The 20,243-nt window shown below is 38.1% G+C and overlaps 1 protein-coding gene across 7 annotated transcripts in view; it reads right to left on the minus strand.

Moving 5' to 3' along the window:
* The window catches only part of PDE4B (phosphodiesterase 4B), a 589,505-nt gene that overhangs the window by 4,618 nt on the left and 564,644 nt on the right, over nucleotides 1-20,243 (minus strand). For 6 of the 7 annotated variants that reach the window (XM_074004574.1, XM_005543133.5, XM_074004575.1 and 3 more), the window contains 8 exons: nucleotides 14,386-14,479; nucleotides 8,066-8,244; nucleotides 6,604-6,702; nucleotides 6,301-6,465; nucleotides 4,120-4,219; nucleotides 2,032-2,186; nucleotides 1,817-1,939; nucleotides 906-1,088 (listed from right to left, as the gene is read on the minus strand). In XM_074004574.1, the coding sequence (XP_073860675.1) occupies nucleotides 906-1,088; nucleotides 1,817-1,939; nucleotides 2,032-2,186; nucleotides 4,120-4,219; nucleotides 6,301-6,465; nucleotides 6,604-6,702; nucleotides 8,066-8,244; nucleotides 14,386-14,479 (1,098 nt within the window). Of the gene's footprint in view, nucleotides 1-905; nucleotides 1,089-1,816; nucleotides 1,940-2,031; nucleotides 2,187-4,119; nucleotides 4,220-6,300; nucleotides 6,466-6,603; nucleotides 6,703-8,065; nucleotides 8,245-14,385; nucleotides 14,480-15,154; nucleotides 15,662-20,243 lie in introns of those variants that run through there. The other variant, XM_065520945.2, reaches the window with a different exon arrangement.

Genomic DNA, 20,243 nt, shown 5'->3' on the forward strand with positions numbered 1-20,243 from the left:
TGTCCAGCCCTTTCACAGATTTTTTAAAACTCATTTAGTTGAGTTTCTTTAAGAAGCAACAAAATAAAAATTGCAAAGGAACTGTACATTAATATTACAAGTATATGCAAATTTGGGGTTTCCAGGTAGTAGGGAAAGAGGATAAATACTGACAATAAACAATCCAAATGTTTTTGGGATAAAGATCTTGGACAGTCTATGAACTAATTCTCAATCTCAGCTACTTGGCTCAGCCCATTCGTTTTCTTGAAAAAACTCTGTGTGGATACTGATACTGTCCATTGCTGCATATTCTGCAGCTATTGGCATCTAGACATTTCTGTATTCACCTCCTCCAGACTATTGTCCCCTATCCTAAGCACACACAGAATGTGAAGCTTTGGACACAACTGGAAAATGTCAGCATGTTCTCAAAAGCATAGAAGCATCCCGGGAGGGAACACAAGACAGGGCTTTGACTATACATTAAAAGAGACTGCCTCTGGTGATGGTTGCAGTGGGCTGATGAAGGACAAAGATAAAAACAGAGGACTGGAAGCAAGGGTGAGGAGCAGAGCTCTTGAATGAAGACAGAGCAAGAAGAAATCCAGAGGGATGGGATGGAGCAGATACCAGTGTTCAGATCATTCAGCTGGATTTGCAAACATCAGAGACAACTATCTAAATGATTTAGGGACACGTAATCCAAATTTTGATGGGTTTCTGATGACTACTTATCCCCACCCTGTGAAACTGAGTGTAATGGAGAAGTCACATGAGTCCTGACTATAATGGAACAAAATGCGTAACTGTCTCCTTCTCGTCTCATATATACATATTCTATTGGAAAAATGGAATTAAATAGAACCCTCCAGCTCTACAATCAGCAGAGCTCGCAAGTACTTTGAAAATCTCATATTAGATACCTGGGATTTTTCCACAGAAGCTGTGTGTTTATCACACATTGGGCTAATTTCCATTCCCCTTTCCCGCTCTTTGTCTCCCTGCTGGAAAAATTCCTCCATGATGCGGTCTGTCCATTGCCGATACAATTCCAAGGACTTGGTGGGGTTGCTCAGGTCTGCACAGTGCACCATGTTGCGAAGGACCTGAAATCATCAATTTTTAGAAATCCCATAAAATTAGGTGTAAATACTGCCAGAACATCTCATCCTTCTCATACTAGTACGCTTGGTACTAAACCCTAGAACATTTTAATTGCATTATAATTATGACATATGCACCAAAAAAAAAAAAAAAAAAAATGGAATTACAATGGTGCTAGCCTGGGTCAGTTATTTACCTTTATAGAGTCCCAAAGGGGAAAATGTGTGTCTTCTTAGACTGACAGTCATTGAATTTAAAAATTGGAAGGAACATTAGAGGTCAGATGCTGCTATCATTTCCTTTTCTCAGTTTGGAAAGAATGCAAAGAATTACTCCAAGTAGATAACTTCATATTTTCCACTTGTGGAAAGAGGAGAACAGCTGATGGCAATTTGTATATCCAAAACAAACCTAACAAACTTCAAGTCAATGGGATTTAAATCCAAACACAAGCTTTTGGAACCAACAGTCACGTATGCCCTATTACAAATAGATTTTGCAATTTATTTATAGACCTAATAAGCAATTCCACAAATAGGGATTTTTTTTCCCTCATAAATTAGAGGATAAACTTGAATGTCCATTTTCCTTAGCTTGTTCTTAAGCCCTCAGCTATAGTAGTAGCCTAGGATATACCAAAAACTGAATTTATCTTTGTTTTCTTTTTCTAATTGTTGTTCAGCTTAGTTTGGTGTGGTTTTGTGTTAAATCAAAGACTTTCATCAAATACCTGAATGCGATCAGTATAGTTGTCTAGGAGAAGAACGCCTGAACTTGTAACTTTCTTCGTTTCTACCATTGTCTTCAGGTCTGCCAGCAGGCTCATATGTTTAGACATATCAGTTGCTAACACCTTGGGTAAAAAGAAAAGGAAAACTTTTAATAAATTCAGTCTATCAGAGAGAATGGCAGTAAGTGAGGAACGTAGAGAGGCTCAAGTCTTACCATGTCAATAACCATCTTCCTGAGTGTCTGACGCTGCTTCTTCGTGAGATTCATGAAGATGTCACAGTGTTCTTCTTGCAGCAGTTTGAAACCCACAGCAAGGTGATGATTTTCCAACACAGATTCATCATTATACATCAGAGCAAGTTCTGAATCTAAAAAATCAGACCAAATGATGACTTAATTAAAAAGGGATATGATTTGAATGTTGGCGTTATCTCAAAGTGAAATCAGACCTAGTTCTCTCCAAATTATTTCAAGAACCACCAGCCACATGCCATTTCCTCTTAGAGAAGCAGTGGCCCTCTACAAACAGAAGTCGTCAGTTTGTAAGCAAAAAATGCTTCTACTGGTGTATAAGCTTTCTCTGTGATTAAAATTCATTGTATTTTAAAATCCTTTTACTCATTCTATATCTCAGATGAAGAATTTAATATTAGGTAAGGGCATTCCTGAGCAGCTAAATCCTATTTTTATGTGTCTTCAAAAATTTTGTGCTTTGGCAAAGAACAACGTGAAAGTACCACTAAACTTTATGCATTGTAATGAGATTTTCAAGCTATATTCACATTTTATATGCTCCCTAATCCCTGGCAATTGTGAATTTTGGATTGTCAAAGATAGTGTTTGATGTAAAACTTCATTTTACCCAAATAACATCACTTTTTAGAGCTTTCTGTTCATATGATACTATACATTACTACTTTTTTGGAACAATTCTGATGTCAAATTTTCTGTCTTTTTACTCTCTCCACGAGAAATTGCAGTATCTGGAAACCTAAGATGCAGCTTCCAGCATGCCTTTTATATAGAAGAATCACAGGCATCTTTTGTTAGACAGAAGTCTGCTTGGGAATATGGTCATCAGACTTATGAAACCACATTTTAATCAAGAATACCAGACAAGTGGTGGCAATGTGTTACTTAATTGCAGGTTCTGTTACACATATATCATTGCTTTAATAGTGTGCTCTGAGTACTAACCTCCGATGAGCACTCTTGTTTTGTTCATCCTGTGATCAAGGGCACTGATCTACAAGCAGGCTTTATATGTTGCAGTGCTATGGGTGACTGTAGTAGATAGATCATTTTTCTGTGTGAGGCTAACTGGCCTATATATGGATTGATTCATGACACCACACTCTACCAACTGATATAATCCATGCAGACACATAGCTGCCCCAACATTTTGTTTGTTCAATAGAAGAAGGAAGTAAAAGAATCCAGTGTACTCCAAACCTAGGTCATTCAGATATTCTTTGGATAAAGGTCAAGGACTGATGATCAGGACCCTTTTGCAGCAAGTAGCTCAAAAAAGCATTTCTAGGAAACTATCAGTACTTGATGTTATTCATGACCACATTGGGATAACCAATATTCTCAAACTACTTAGATTTCCAGCACTTAGAGATAGTGCATTATTTGAGAGAATGAAAGGATTTTCAAAGATGTGAAAACTAAACATTTTAAGCATGACAAAAGCTTTGAGTATGGCTTGGGATCCTAAGGCTAGACACCCCTGGTCACTCAGGTCATTGCTACTCCCAATCCATAATCAAATCTATGCAGTTGGAGGAAAATGTGTGGAACTTTTAATGACCCTTCCTTCTGAACTGTGGAAACTCATTCCAGTGCTTTTTACAGCATCTTATTTTTGCTTGGAGGTTCCCATGTGCAGATTTAACATTTGTGGCTGCTTCCCAAGCAGATAGGGACAGTAGTGAGTTACTATGTTCTGTGCAGAGTTTTGTATAATATCAAAAGTCATTATCATGGGATCACCAAACCTTTTCTTGTTCTTTATGAATAATTCCATATCTGTTATTCTTTCCTTACATATTGTATTTGCCAAACTTTGAGTACTTTTTATGGCTCCCCTATGACCCTCTCCAAGTTCTCCAAGCAGCTCAAACATTGTGTTGCTAGACTGGACTGAGTATCCACGAAAGGCCTGACCAGTTTGAGAGGAATGGAAGGATTGCCTCACTATTATCCTTGTGATTATCCATAATGAAAACATTAGGAGGAAAAAACTTAAGCAGTGAATCATACAATTATCTGGAATGACTGTTCTGGTGGTGAACTCACTTGTGTTGATGAGAAACTGATTGGAGACTCCAGGATGATCAACGTCATGGATAGCAGCTGCAAAAATGGCAGCCAGGATTTCCAAATCTGTGAAGACAGCCTGTTGGACAAATAAACACATTTAACTCCACATCCAATTTGCCTATCCTGCTTATTCAGTTTCATTTGTAAAGTATCCTACTTTATCCTTGTTGGGAGAGGGATTGTTGATTTATGTAATATCTCAATATACTAATTTAAGTAAATGTAGATTCTGTTCATCATCATAAAGTCTCTGACGTGAAAGGAATGATGGCCAGAGCTCAGCCTCACAGCAAGCCTAAAGGCTGATGGTTGGAAAGACATTAGCACAAATCTCATGGAGTGTGTCAATGTCTAATGTTTGTTTCTTGGACCAGTGGTGTGGCAGCATGGTGCTTATGTAACACAAGCAGATACAAGTCAAAGAAGCAAAGAAGCAAGTCAGGCTGGCTCTGCTCTGAGATATAACAACCTTCATATGCTGTTAGCTGAATAACTTAGAGAAAATGGCCAAACTCCCGATTCATAAGATAAGCAATAAATTATTTCCTAAAGTGAAATTTATGGTGTGGTCACAAGCCTTTAGATATTACTCATTCATTCAACACGTATCCACTAATCATTTACTATGGGCAAGATTTGAGAACCTTCCTAAGAAGTGAAACCTGAGGCCCCGCTGCTCAATTCCTTTATGTCATGTCATGTCTGCCCCTACCCATGCACAATGATTCAAACCTAGGATTAATAAGGTATATATTGGTGCTCATTCCAGGGCTGAAATGTCTTCCCTCATCCTCTGGGATTAGTTAAATCTTCTGGTCCTTCCAATGCTAGCTTGAGGCAAGTTTCCACCTCTCCTATAAAGACCAATCCCATTACTCAAGCACTCACTGAACCCTCCCTTTTCTAAAAAGTTTGCAGCACTCATAGCCATTTTCTGGCCATTCAGTAGGTATACTATTAATAACACCAGGCAGTTGATAAATAGTGTTGCCTCACTCTGTGATACTTACACAGGGTATAAAAACAGTACTGTTTCTCTCCTTCAGAGGGATCAAACACCCTTAGCTCCATTTCACTTTCTCAAGATTTCTTGGATTTCTTTTCTTAGAAAATATGCAACTCAAGCAACAGAGTTGTGGCCAATCTTTTTTCACCTTCCAAACTGAATCTGTAAAGGTGAGGCTGGATAGGGCATGGCCAGTCCCTTCCTGCAGTGGTCCAGCACATTTTGGGAGTACTTGACCATCATTTTCATTTGTCAAGTAAGAGTATGACCTGCTGCATACATTGTTGATTATATTGGCATACACAAATGCATTCATCTGTGAAAGAAGGAGCTACAGCCACCTTCTCAGAGTTAGTATGGCAAACTATGAATATTGTTTCTCCTTGTTTCAGCATTATTAATTCTTCTGTTCTAGATTTTTAGTTACTATTTCTTCAATACACAGCATCAGTTTTATAATTTTTTAGGAGAAAAAGCCTCTGAATATTTACTACTAATAAGAAATGTAGAGAGTATTTTATAGTTCTGCGATACCCCCCTGGGAATATAGTGCTCTGTATATACCTAGGGTGGTGTTGGGCAGTTCAGATAAGTAATTGCATACTGAGAATATACTATCTACCAGACACTGAACAAGACATTTTGAGGTACATTGCATCCCTTACTAGAAATACAATGAAGAATAAGACATGGTTCCTGCCCTGAAATCCTGTTAATTGCCTTATAGTTAAATACTTTTAATAGTAAGAGATGTAAAGGGAAGGTTACTCTGATATTAGAAAGCAAAGCAAGTAGAAATGTCATTCATTTTTTATAAATAGCTCAGTTAATGGATGTGATACATTTTATAAAGAACCAGTTCAAGTATGCAATGTGGTCTAATCACATTAATTTTGTAAGTATATTGCATATTGTAAGGCACTTAAAACTTTTTTTTTTTGTTTTTATTTTTTTTAGAGACAGGGTTGCCCAAGCAGGAGTCCAGGGGAGCAGTCATAGCTCACTGTAACCTTGAACCCCTGGGCTCAAGCAATCCTCCCAACTCAGCCTCCCGAGTAGCTAGGACTACAAGCACATGCTACTACATCTAGCTGGTATGGCATTTTTGAAGGAGGATGGGCAGGAATGCAAAACAGATCATAACTACTCACGTCTAATGCTGGTGTAGAAAGGAGAACGTGGGTTGACTGAGCTACATCAGCAGCGTGCAGGCTGTTGTGATATGCCACGTCGGAATGGTAATGGTCTTCTAAAGTCATCATGTAGGTTATAAATGTGTCAGATGAGATTCTGAATGTCTTCAGGAGGTCTCTTTCCTATGTTGTAAAATGGATTAGAACATAAATAAGTAGATGTCCAAAGTGGAGGAAAGTTAAATCAGAAAAGCAAGACAGAAAAAAAAATCATAAAGAGCCATCCAATTGGAAAGCCAGCATTCACTCCTGTTCACTCACCTGGAATATAGCATACATGATGCATGTTAGGGGCCTATTGTGGGAATATCCAGCCACATTAAAGATGTTAAGACCCCATTTGTTCAGGTCTTCCAGTTCCTGCAATTAAAAATTTAAAGGAATTTAGGAATAAGGAAAGTTGTGCTCACATGCCTCATTCTTTTAATTTATTTTTTGGACACTGGCTGCTTAAGTCTTTAGAGTGGCTCCTTAGAGCGCTTCGGTTGCATGAAAATCTGAAAGTTAAATTGCCTAGGAGGTCGTGTGTCCTCTTCAGGATAGCTATAAATTTCTGAACATTTTTTTATTCAGAAAAAGGAGAGTATCTATTTATAAATTTAGTTGCTGACCTATATTGGACATGCATCAGTCTTCAACCAACGTTGCTTTCAAAGTGGCCACAGTGAACAGAGATCACTCTAGTTTAATTTCCCTGTCTCTCTCCTTGCTGCTTACTGGCCCATTAGTAACAGCTCGAAAATCAGTCTCAGGGAAAACTCCTCTGCCCTTTGGTTATCATCACTGAAAGCCAGATCAGGAAGACTCAGCTGTCAGAATGTGCATAAGTCAACCCAATTTAATGTAAAAGGTCATGAAGAATGCCAGTCATAAATTATATCCTAGGGCTTCTGGGCCACAGATGGACCTGGAAGAAACATCACTCAGTCCTGTGTTGTGAGATTATTCCAAGGTTATCTGATTTAAGGACCAATTTATTTCATTCTTAACAACTACCCAGAGTAAGAGATCCAGGCTTTCCATCACGACTTGGCCTAATGTTTAATCAACCTTCCTCTAATGGCAGCTTTCAGAAGGTCTTACTGCTCACAGTAAGCTGATTTCATATTCTCACAAAGTTGAGAGGACCTCAGTAGTCACCTTGTGTGGCCTCCTAAAGGATGTATGAATTCTTTCTATGCCTCCCTCCACTACTGGAGTTTGGGCTCCAGAGTCAGTGCTGTCAATTTCTCTTTATTTCTTTTCCAGCACTACCGATTAGTGCAGATTTTCCCATTGGTCCTCAGCATACAGTCCCTGAAATGTCCTCTGGGATAATTGAGACCTGCCTATTGACCTTTCCTGGGATTTTCCCCATGTCTCTTCAGAAGGATTCTTCATTCATAAGGAACTGTCCATAACAAACCTAACTCAAGACAAAACAAAAAAAGTGGTTCTTTGGTATGGAAAAAGGATCTTCCATTACATACCCCAACAATGGCATTCTTAATAACTACCAGCATAAGAGATCCAGGCTCTCCCCCAAGACTTGGTCTCATGTTTAATCAACCTTCCTCTAATGACAGCTTTCAGAAGGCCTTACTGCTCACAGTAAACTCATTTCATATGAGCTTCCCTAACACAATAATGCAAAAGCAATCCCTACTGTTTTCTAAAAGGTATACGGTCATCCGTCTGCTGTAAAGCAGAGAGCTACATGCACAAAACCTGAGCTTATACACACCTTGGCCAGGTGATCTTCATTTTCAGTGTTGACTCCAAAGCGTGAGATGCTTGTATTGTTTAAGCTTGAACTATGCATTAATTTCTTCACTCCACTTATCTGGGTCATGAGCTGCTGCTTTTTCTTTTTCTCCCTGTCTTTCTGGGTGGGAGATGGGATCTCCACATCATTCTGCTTGTCTGCAACAGACAAAGGAAAATGTTTTTCAGCACATGTGTCTATGAGAATCCACTGCAATATTCAAAACAACTCTAACCATCTGTAACAGCTTTAGAATCTTATAAAATCTTGTAGCACTATTTCACTGTATCTCTAGAGTAGTTCTATGAAGTAAGTGGGGAATATATAAAATTTGTTGAGAATGATAAGAAGATTTGTTGTTCCATGTTATTGCTAGGCAAATTAAAGCCCAGAGGAACTAAATAACTTGCCCAGAAAGCAAGAAAAATAGGACCCAAGACCAAATCTTCTGTTTTCAGTGTAATTTAGGAGAATTACCCTTATACATTTGCAAGGTGGAGCACCAATATTTATATGTAGATTTTTTAAATAAAGTGATTAACATATTTTTGTATAATAAAATGTTCATCAGATTAATAAAAACAGGTTTCATGATCTGCTCATCTTATCTTTACTTAAAAAATTTAAAAATCCATATGGCTTTAGCAGGGCTCAGTTTAAATAAGCAGTATATATGTTAGAAGTAGAAATGGGTCATAATCCTCAAACAATTACTTTAAGGACTTGGTTTATTACCCTTTGAGGTTTAGAGGAAGAATATAATTTTAGTTTTATTTCATGCCTTGTGTCTATTAATTCTACTAATAAATAATAATAAGGCCTCTCATTTGTAATAAGCATTACACTTACTAACACATTTAAGGTTATTACATATTTATGATATTTCATAATATTTTTAAAAGTTGTGTTACAACAAGGTAGCAGCAGAGCTTGGATCAGTGAAAAAAAAAAATGTGCCTACCTGCTTATAGAAGCTCTTTCCTTTACATTGTGCTGTTAAAAATATCAGCAATCAAATATTCCATTTCACTTCACAGGGAGATGTATGCTCAGTAATCCTGAAAAAATGTGTTAACTCTTTCAGGCCACAGGGATGCTGGTGGGTGCACAGAGGCAATTATTAAATTGCATAAAAACTACTTTATTGAACTAAATGACATCCTGTGGCTGAAAGAGTTAATGCAGCTTTCAAAAGTACCTACATTTACCTCTGCTAGTTACAGTGAAAATTAGTAGGAAGACAACTTTGCCATTTGAAAATGACATGCTCCCAGATGGCATTTTGGGATCTAGACGATTTGTTTTGACTCTTGCAGACAATGGCACAGTCACATGTTTTCCCCAGAGACCTCTGGCTGCTCATAGGCCCCTGTGGACACTTCATCAGAGCAAAGCAAGCACAGTGAGACAGTACCAGCTTTGTGTATACCTCACCTCTTCTCTGTGGGGCCGAAGCAAGGGAATTCTCCATCACTGACATATCAATATTGTTTCTAGGTGTCCCACAAGCTCCTACACTCACAAGCCTACGACTTTTGCTTAGGGAGGAATTTTAGTGGTCATCTCAATTAGTTTAGGGGTTTCCAACCTAGTTCAGCATCAGAAGCACCCAGGAAACTTCAGAAAAATACAGATTTATAAGCCCCACCCAACCCTACTGAATCAGTATTTTCTTAAAAGATTCCCGAGTGACTTGGCTAATCAGAGCCAGGTTTGAGAACCAATAACAATCCCACACTCTCATTTTTCAGATGAAGTCAGCAACTTGCCCAAGCTCAAAGGGCAATTTATTTAACAGATATTTATTTTGCAATTACTTTGCTCCAGACACAGTGATTTAATAGCATAGAACCCAGGCCTTGAGGTTCCTGTTAAAAATCTTTTTCCTGCCACACAATCTCCGGCATAAAAACTGTATTTTATATTAGTTTGAAATTACTTTTCTCCCTGTCACTTTACTCCTAATAATTACTACTTTTTGCTAAAATGAAAGGCCACCACAGGGCCTGCCTTTCTAACCACCATTCTTCACCTCCAGTTAAGAGGCTCGTAGATTCTCCTGTGTCACTGCACATATAACCATTTCTAGTAGGACTAGCAGCCTTTTCCCTTTGTTTAATTAAAGATTTCCCGCAACAGTGAGTAATTGAGCTGAACCACTACTGTGTCTGGAACACGGCAATGATGAAGAAGACCATTATTCACAAATAGTGCCAATTTGACATTAATGGGTGTTTCCCTATGCAGGCACTGGAACAACTAATAGGTTTCCCTATTCTGAATTTCCTCTATTAAATGCTTAGCCAGCACAGTGTGGAAATAATCAGAAACTCAGACTCGAAGAAATCACAATAAACACACTGAGTGAATTTACATTTATGGAATAGTCAGAAAACAGTGAGCAAACAGCCAGCCTGTATAAAACAAACAAAAAGCAGATACAAAAAATAGTCTCATCCAAATTCTGTTAATGGCTTAATTTGAGGTTCCTGTTTTGCTAGATCACACTTTTTAATTATGCAAAATTCCTAAGCTCTTTTCCTTACATCTTGAAAATTCTAAGTTCTAGATTTTGAGATGGTAAGTAGAAGATTTAAAAGGATAACTTTTCTCTGTACATGAAAATATTAACTAAATTGTAATATAACATCTAAAAATCTTGTATTATTTATTCTCCTTCTCCCTAGGTCCTGCTTTATTTCCCTTGAAATTAGACACTTCTATTTCCCCTTGTACCAGCAACCTGGAGGCTATTCTATCACAGCATCAATGAGTGCCTGGACTGGTAAATATAGTCTGCTGCCTGCCTTTCTCCCTGTCCTCCTGCATCACTTTTTTTTTTTTAAGATACGAGCAACACAAGTTTCACATATCTCCGGATTAAGGGATTTCCCTCCTACCTGGATGACACATTTTTAACATTTAATGACTCTTAGTGAGATATTGCTCTTCAAGTTTAAGGTAAATTGCTAAAATCTTATTTTATGCTCACTGAAGTGGTTGCCAAGGTCTTACAGGAAACTTTTATATTATTAGAAACTGTTAATACATTTTTTTTTTTTTTTTTTTGAGACAGAGTTTTGCTCTTTTCGCCCAGGCTGGAGTGCAATGGTGTGATCTTGGCTCACTGCAACCTCCATCTCCTGGATTCAAGTGATTCTCCTGCCTCAGGCTCCCCAGTAGCTGGGACTACAGGCATGCACCACCACATCTAGCTATTTTTGTATTTTTAGTAGAGACGGGGTTTCACCATGTTGGCCAGGCTGGTCTCGAGCTCCTGACCTCAGGTGATCTGCCCATCTCGGCCTCTGAATATGCTGGATACAGGCGTGAGCCACCATGCCTGGCCTGTTAATAAACATTTTATTTTTAGGTCCCACAATCCTGATTCCTAAAGATTTGTTTCCAAAATGATGTATGTATTACTTAAGAGTCCTTATGTGATTTTGTTCTATATATTCTGTGTTCCTAACAGCCTTCTTTCCTCGTTAAAGGATTGACAGGGTGTTTAGGTCTAGATGTCAAGAGAGCCAAGTCCTAGTTCTGGCTGAGGAATGTATTAGCCAAGTGATCTTGGTCAAGTTACCTCATCCCTCTGGGTCCTCTGTTTTCTCTCCTATAAAATGAGGGAATTGGACTACAAGGTTTTAGGGTCCCATGCAGATCAGAAGGTTTATGAAGAAGGCTTCATGGTCTTCTGGGAACATTCATCATGCTCACAGGATAAAACTAAGAGTTCCATGCCCTTCACTGTCAGTCTGGAAACAAACTTCATTTATTTGTTTTTTGAGATTGTCAAATTACAAGCCGAGGGTTCACCACAGAGAATCCAGATGGCCAGGTATGTCTTAGCAAAACTGATAAACTCAGTTCATATCAAAGTTATAGGAAGTTAGAGTTGGAAGGGATTTGAGATGTCATCTATACCAGTGCTCCCATTTTACAAGTGAGACAACTGATGCATCTTTTGTTCATATTATAGGTTTTTTCTTCCTATATCTTCTCAAGAACATTTAAAATTCCAATCTGCCTGTCTAGTCTATTTGATGGGGTTTACCCCATATACCCTCAAACATATATACCCACTGACACACACCACCCTCTTAATGCTGAGTCTACAAGGATTGAGATTCTAATAACCTTCCTCAACAATTTGTTCTTGAATTTAATTTTTGGAACAATGAGAAGCCAAATGACTGGTTTTGCTCAAGAGATCTGCCTAAATAGCAAGCACAATAGGCAAGAAAGAGTTGACATTTGCCTCATCTTGGACAGTGTTGAGACTCAGAGCTCATATTTAGCATCTTTTAAATTTTTTCTTTTTATTTTTTCCTACTCTGAGGAATGAATCATCTTTATTATCTTATCAGCTTTCTTTCTTGGTAGCCTATGGTGATAAAAAAGATTAATTAGTGGACTAAGATATTGTTGTTGTCCTTGGTAAGCAGATATTGAAAGAGACTACAAATGAAGAGGACTGCTTAAGTCCAGTCTTGGATGATTAAGGGTTCAGAGACTTCATATAACTTTAACTACAGTAGTGAGAATCTCTTCTGAGAAGTCCTCAAGCCCTCATATTTTAAAATGCAATGCTTATGAAGACAAAAATGGGTTCTTGCAGTTTTGATTTTATTCTCGTCTCCCACAGTCATTAACCTGTAAAATGTCCCTAAAACAGCTTCCAGCTAATGAAAAATCATTGGGCACTACACAGAGCAGGGTATATCTGAAATGCTCAGCAGAAGATCCCTTTCTTCAAATGTATTAAAGGAGAAGAAAAGGATCAGTATTTAATGTTTTCTGTAGAGTTACTTTCTAGGCACCTCTGGGAGCTAGGATGGATGAAAATTCTTCTCCTTTGTTCTCTGACAAAGGCGTTGCAACTGCAGCTGGAGAAAATTAAGTGCTGCAGACACTCACATACTAGAAACTGTTAGAAAGGCACTTGTTAATCATGTCTGGTGACCATCCACTGCAGAGTAATGCAGTAAGCTCTGTAAGAGGCTGCTTAAAGAGAGGGCTGATTGATCTGCTGATAGCAAGAACTGCTTTGGTGTTAGAGAAATAGGATTGATCTTAGAAATAAAACCAGAAGAGGTATTTGTTTCAATAAGGCACATGTACACTTATGTTCATTGCAACACTATTCAGGATAGTAAAGACATGGAATCAACCTAAATGCCCATCAATGATAGACTGGCTAAAGAAAATATGCACATATACACAAGCATTTCCATAGATCCTCTGAAATCTAGGAGGAGGTTCCCAAATCTCTACTCTTGTCTTCTGCACTCCCACACGTCAAGGAAAATGCTCATTGATTTAATGCTATATGGCTATTCCAAAAAAGAAGAAAGGATGCAATGTTCAGCTGTGAGAGTGGGTCACTTCCCTGGAAAATGAGGTTTCATAAGCAAGCATAATTCAGCAGCAATTTAAAGTCAACAAAATCAGAATCTAAATGCTATCCATTTACTTTGATGCACAGATCTGCAGATTCTGTAAGACTTCTTAAATCAAAATTGTCCTAATAGGTTCATTATACAAAAGTTGCCTTTAAGACTGAATTCAAAAATCCCAAATAATCAAATAACATGTATGACAATAGTTGAGGACCATTCATGCAATCCTTTTTGGTCAGTATCATGTGTTAAATACCAGTAATGTAACAACAGAATAATGGATAAAGCATCAGATGGGAAAGAGAATAAGGCTGCTTGCAGAATATGAAATCCTTAAGATAGTATTAAAATTCTCCCCATACCATCCATTTATCTTTAATAAATAACTTAGCAAAGCAATAGTCAAATTATTCCCAAAGCTTATTCTCATGGACCAAATCACCATGGAATTATTCCTCAAGCATATCCCCTACAAAACATCATAGAGGAAACCTTTTGCTCAAAGCTCAGTTATTGAAGGAATTGAAAGGCTACCATGTCAGAGGAGCCAATGGAGCTGTCTCTAGGGCTTGGGTGATTGGATTTCCCTCATTACTTCAGAGGTCTTAGCAAAGATGGAAGTGGGCAGGTAGACAAGGTGGGGCTGAGGGCCGTTTAAATACAGTTAGCCCATAATAACCCTCTGTCTCGGATGGGTATTTTAATTCTTTTTTTCAAAAACATGATCTTTCTGCTTTTTTTTTTTCTTTTGAAGACTGGCCTTAGTTATTATTTTAAATGGATTTTTATATGACTCAACTCCATCCCCAATTCACATGGGGATGTCCTTGATAGATTGTAGAAATTAATTCTGAAAACCCCAGTTATAAAACAGGTTTTTCCCAGTTATTATCTTACCTAAGAAAGTATTTGAAATGTATTCAGACACCTGGTTCCCTGACCGGCTCATCTCTGAGAGGTGTGTCAGCTCCCGGTTCAGCATTCTTTTGAACTGTTTATAAAGAACAAAAATGCATTAACCATTTTCAAAAGAGCAAATGTTCACTTTAAATGTTTCCAACTTTACTGTCCAGGAATCAAGAGGTTGGATGAGCAGATACCATTAGATAAATAGTACTGTTTCTACAAAAATGTATCTCTTCAACTTGAAATTATTCCAACGTCACTTTTGGAAAAGAGGTTTTCTTAAGATTTCTTAGAATTAACAACTGATTACTTTTGAAGATGCAAACCTAGGAAAAGGAATTTTAATAGATGTCAAGATAATTCCACTTGAAACTGTAACTACTTTTAAAAATACATTTGTCTGAAATTACCTCTAAAATATAATTTAATAACCTATTTGGTGACAGGAGATTATATGTGAAAAGTTTAAGCGAAAAAGAAAAAAAAGAAGCATCTTTTAAAAAACAGAATTGAGTAAAAAGAATAGGGTTAAAACACAGCATAGTACACTTAAATAAAATGTAATATAACATGCTCTTATTTCAAAATAAGAGGTCCCAGTGGGTTAAATGAACACACAAATTAAATCATTACAGATGTCCTCTACTTCACACAAAACGCGCGCGCGCGCACACACACACACACACACACACACACACACACACACACACACATGTTTCACATTTTATCAAAGACACAGAACACAATCAAATTAACCCACCTTGATGTAACCCCAAGATACAGATAACAAATAATTTGCCTCAGGCATTTTGGAATGCTTTCTTTGCCACAATCCACAAATCCCTTTGAAAGAATTCACGGTTCTGAGAGAGCAATCCCGAAAGGATCAGGAAAGCCCTGCAGATCCAGTGATAAAATAATCAAAACTTAGAAAAGACAAAACCTCCAAAATGTATGGCATTTCCTAAGCCAAACAAAGCCCATCTTCGCACTCCATTCTTGCAAGAAGCCTATGCTCCCTGCTTATTTCCTGGCAGAAGAGAGCAATGAAATCAGGAATTGCACGAAGGAGCAAGAGCCTGTCCAAATGTATTCAGCTGGCTGGTTTGAAGCACTTATGAATTATGAATAGTCCTGGTGGCCGAAGGGGTTTCCACTCTTCTACATTAGTCCTACTCAGCCGAACTCTGCAAGGAAGAAGCAATTCTTCTTTCCTGAGGAGTTGCCAGACTAGGAAACACAGCCATCTTTTAAAAAGGAGAAGATTAAAATGGAGGAAGCCCCATGAATATTTAAGTAAATCTGAAGTCAGTACCCTCCCCCATTTCAACTAGGTGTTCCTTAACCCTCTCTCTCCACTGCAGACCAGAATTCTGCAGATGCAGCCTCTGCACAAAAATCCAGCTGCTCTAATGGATCAAAGTGATAATGCATTTGATGAATCGACTTTCTGAACATTTAAACAAACATTTAAAAAAGGTTAGGACCGTGGCTGTTTTCAGACTAGGCTTGCCGGTACACAATAATTTTTGTGAACTAGCTTTTTGGAGGATTATTTGTCGCACACCAAGCGTGTGCCAATGCATTTAGCCTCTTTTCATAGTAAAATGAATGGGAATGGAATTAATTTATTTCATTTGAAAAGTACTTCCTATGCAGCATGTAAGTTTCTGCCCTCCATTAGCTCATTGATATGCATATTAGATTGAATTCGACAAATGTATTAAACTCTTTTAACCTTTCCATCTAAGATCCAGAGTGTGTTAGGAAATATGAACAGTCATAACTGAAAGAATGGTGAATTGTTTGAGATTTAGTGTTACCTCTTCTAACTCACATTAGAACTCTGAGGATTTAAATTAATTTTTATTTTATTTTAGCCATCCAGAGTATGTTGAGAAAGTCATTTCTTCCGTGCATGTTTCTCTCTCCCTTCTTCCCAGCCCCTCCCTTCTCCTTGTCAGCATTAGAGTACAGGCAAGGGGAAACACTAGAGCTTTACTGCAGTGGGATTCCCTGCCCCAGGCTCATCCCATTTCCCTCCTCATCTCTCCCCTCTGTTATCCTACCCCTGTACTCCCATAATTTCATTTATAGCAAGTTGAAGGAGTAGCAAAGCACCACGGCAACAACCCCGACTTGCAATTGGCTTTTTTTCCTGTGAGGCATTCCCCTTTCAAATGAGCATCAGCATCCAACAATAGCTTTATTTCAAGTATCCAAGCCCGGGGTTACGCCATGGCCTGTGCCTAGGAGACCTGGCTTTTGGAGGTGAAGCCAATGCAAGTCAGTATTTCTGCCTGCCGGCGCACTGCACCATGCATTGTTCTCAAAGATGTCCAATCACCCTCTTTTTGGGTAACCCTACTTGTGTATGTGGGTGTGTTTCCTATGATGATACAATATGTTAGTAACCAGGCATCTCTGAATCAATCATCTCAGCTAGCGTATTTTACTTATTGAACCTCCGTGCAATTTTGAACCCCAGGTGAATCTGTGAATCGCATGACTTCCAAATTATTTAGTTTTAAAGATACAACTGCTCAGTCACAATGGCCTCTCATCTTAAATCCTTAAAAGACAGGTACTTAGGCTGAAGACTCAGAAGCTGAAGAAGACAAGTTTATTGCTCTGACCAATAAGCTGAATTTTGGGGAAGAAGTAAACTTTACTTGAATCATTGTAAACATATCTTGTAAAAAGCTTAGAGACAGATGATTTCTTCCATAATTTTCTCTGCACTAGACTTAGGCAAATATAACATTCAAACAGTTATCTCATTTTGGCTTCTTTAGTCTCTCTGAAACACTTAGGAATGTTTTAGAGTCAATCAGGTTGGTATTAGTTCAATAATCCCCTTTTTTTTCACTTATTTGTCAACCATTTATTGAATACCTAAAATGACCAGGGAAAAGAGTGATGATATAGCAGTGAAAAAAACAAAGGAACAAACAAAAACTCTTTTCATGTTTTTAATCAGCTTTCATTCTAGTAGGAATAGATATATTAGGGCACGTTGTTTAACCACAACAGCAAACAGTCTGGAGAGGGTGGGGCCAGTTCTTTATTAGCTATATCAGCATCTCTGCTCAGAAGATAGGAGCAGGTAGAAATTGAATCATAAAAGGCTATAAGAGGAAAGACTTCTCTGTTTATTTTCTTCCTATAGCCTCCCATTGCCACAGGACCCTGTTGGGATACATTGTCAATCACTTTCAATATGGGAACAGGGAGGTGGCTCTCAGCTGCAGGGCTGAAAATAAACCAAACTCCTCACCTTTCCTGCATAGTTTACTGAAAGGATCAGCGTACTCATCTAAGTCATTAACAGATGAATATCACCTTCCTCCTTTCCAGGCCTAAACTAGTTCTCCTAGGAGCCTTTTGCTAAGGGCATATAGCAATGCCACCAAAAAACAAAGTCATCTTAAGGCAATCATAAAACACACAACATGGCGAAGTATGCAAATGGAGGTCACTTAGTGTCAGAAACTAACCTAGTCCTTTAAATGTTGCTTAGCAACAACTGTTGGTTTTCCTCCTCCATAAGGGAGGGCCCAACCACACTGACGTGAAGGCAATCATTGCTCTCATCAAAAAGCACGTATGAAGGGCCCATTTATGTTGGGCTCTGTACAAACTAAGAAAGGCAGACATGGCCTTCAAGGAGCAGACAGCCGGGGGTGGAAGGGTATCTTTTACATTCTAGTATATGTAGAGTTGAGTTAGTATGACTAGCGTTTAACTGTGTGATGAGACACATTAAGAAATAGAATAGATATGAATTATGTTTGAAGTGAAGCCTGAGGAGACAGTTGAGGAGCTAGGCTTAGTTGGGTTTTCAGCAACTGACTCCCACATGGGAGTGTTTCTGTTGAGCCAGAGGCAGCCACTATGTAGTAGATGAATCTTGACTTTTCATTCTCGGCTCTCACTCTCCTGTGTAGTTACATCACCTCTCATGTGTAAAATGAAAATGATGCATGATTTTAGGATCTCAGCCTTTCAACCCTAACCTTTCATACTTGTATGATAAATTTTGTGGCTGCCTCCTACAGTTTGGACACATTATTTACCAGCAACCAAGACTTCCCAGAAAACAAAACTCCCTCTACATGACTGAGGAAAACAACTCAGATTGAAAATGCTTCAGACCGTAACAAAGGAAGGGAAGCATTTATCATCCCTCAGAGTTTTATAGTGTAAGACTTTTGGAGTTTATTAAGTTACATGTTTCATCCAGACTCAAAGGTAAAATAGCTCCTGGGTAAAACTGTGTCCCAAGGAGTTACTGGATTGAAAGGAAATGGGCATTATTTACTTTATTAAATGCAGTAGAGAAATTCACAAATAGGAACATTTATTTTAAAGATAAATGTGTCTCTACCATCTCATGCACACAGATACTATTTTCCCTAAGAATCTGCCTTCACAGGAAAACCCTGTTACAGCCTACCTAGAAATAATGTCCCCAGAGGAAATGGCCAATGCCACTTTTCAACACAGACAAGCAAAGTTTGTGAATGAACTCTTAGTAATAAAAAATTCCTCCAATGCCTTCTTAAGCTTATGCCCAACACTAGATTCACATATACTGCTAGAAATTGCAGCTATTTTTTGAAAAGGGAAGAAGGTATATTTTCTAGGTAAGTGATTTAATATTATTCGCCTAGAATATACCTTTTCTATAAAATTGTCTGATTTTTGGAATAAGTTCCTTTAATAGCGAAAAGTTATTTTAAAAGTAGAGAATAGGTAATAAAAGCTAAAATTCAGTTACACTTGATAGGAACATTTTGTTTGTTTGATGGCTTCAATTTTTCTTTAGTTTCAACACTGCATATAGAGATTATTTCATCCAAGCCAGTTTCTTCTGAAATGATAGGACACTTCTTCACTTTTCTATATTTCTTGTGGGGGAATTAGTTTGAGCTTTATGCAAAGATCTGCAGGCAAGATAGGCACCATCTTGGTAATGAGTTCTTAAACTAATCACATAGGTGGAGTGAACTGGAATGATCGCAGGCTCTTCTTAAATCTAAAATTTGGCGATTTTATGTTTTGAGAATAAAACAATCCAGAAGAGTGATAACACAGGAAGCTAGTATAAAGCCCATGAAAGAGCTCCTTCTAAGACTAATTTAGGCCTGTTGAGGGTGACCTGAAAATCACTTAGGAGTGAATCTTAAGTGATTAAAACTATTCTTTACCCTATCAAAGAAAAGCTAAAGCAGGTACCTTCCTCTCATGGATAATCTCAGGATGAGGTCAGTAGGAGAAAACTGTAAGAACAGAGAATAAAAAGGTGTCAAAGAGAGGAAGACAGCCCCAGCAGTTAGTTACTCTTGTGGGTGGCCGTCTACGCAGGAGCCCAGCTGTGAGACAGGCGCCTTATTGTGTGGGATCTTCCTGTTTTTGCAGAATGAAACAACTGCTGAAGTCATTAAAGTCACAATGACTTTATTAGGGACTAACTTTTGACTCATGTTTTATACGTTGTTAGTCATAACTTAAAAAGAATTCCCAGGCATCAGGAAAGTGAAGGGACTGAAAATTCCTTCTGAAGGCACAGAATGCTAGTAGTGGTAGAAAGAAGTTTAAACTGTAGTGATACAGTTTAGTGAGAAATGAAGAAAACAGAGTCTGTCCCTGTCTTAGGTTTGGCCCTAACCAAAGATGTAATCTTGGGTAAGCTGAATTAACTTCTTGGGGCTCAGTTTCTTTAGTGGTAAAATGGCTAGCTTCTAATCTTCCTTTTGACTTTCAGGAATTTTGCATGGAAAGAAATGAAGACCCAAAGAAGTAAAGCAAATCTAAGTTTAAAACGAAATAGAAAAAAACAGAATGGG

This window comes from Macaca fascicularis, chromosome 1 (genome assembly GCF_037993035.2).
Source record: "Macaca fascicularis isolate 582-1 chromosome 1, T2T-MFA8v1.1".
Taxonomy (NCBI): Eukaryota; Metazoa; Chordata; class Mammalia; order Primates; family Cercopithecidae; genus Macaca; species Macaca fascicularis.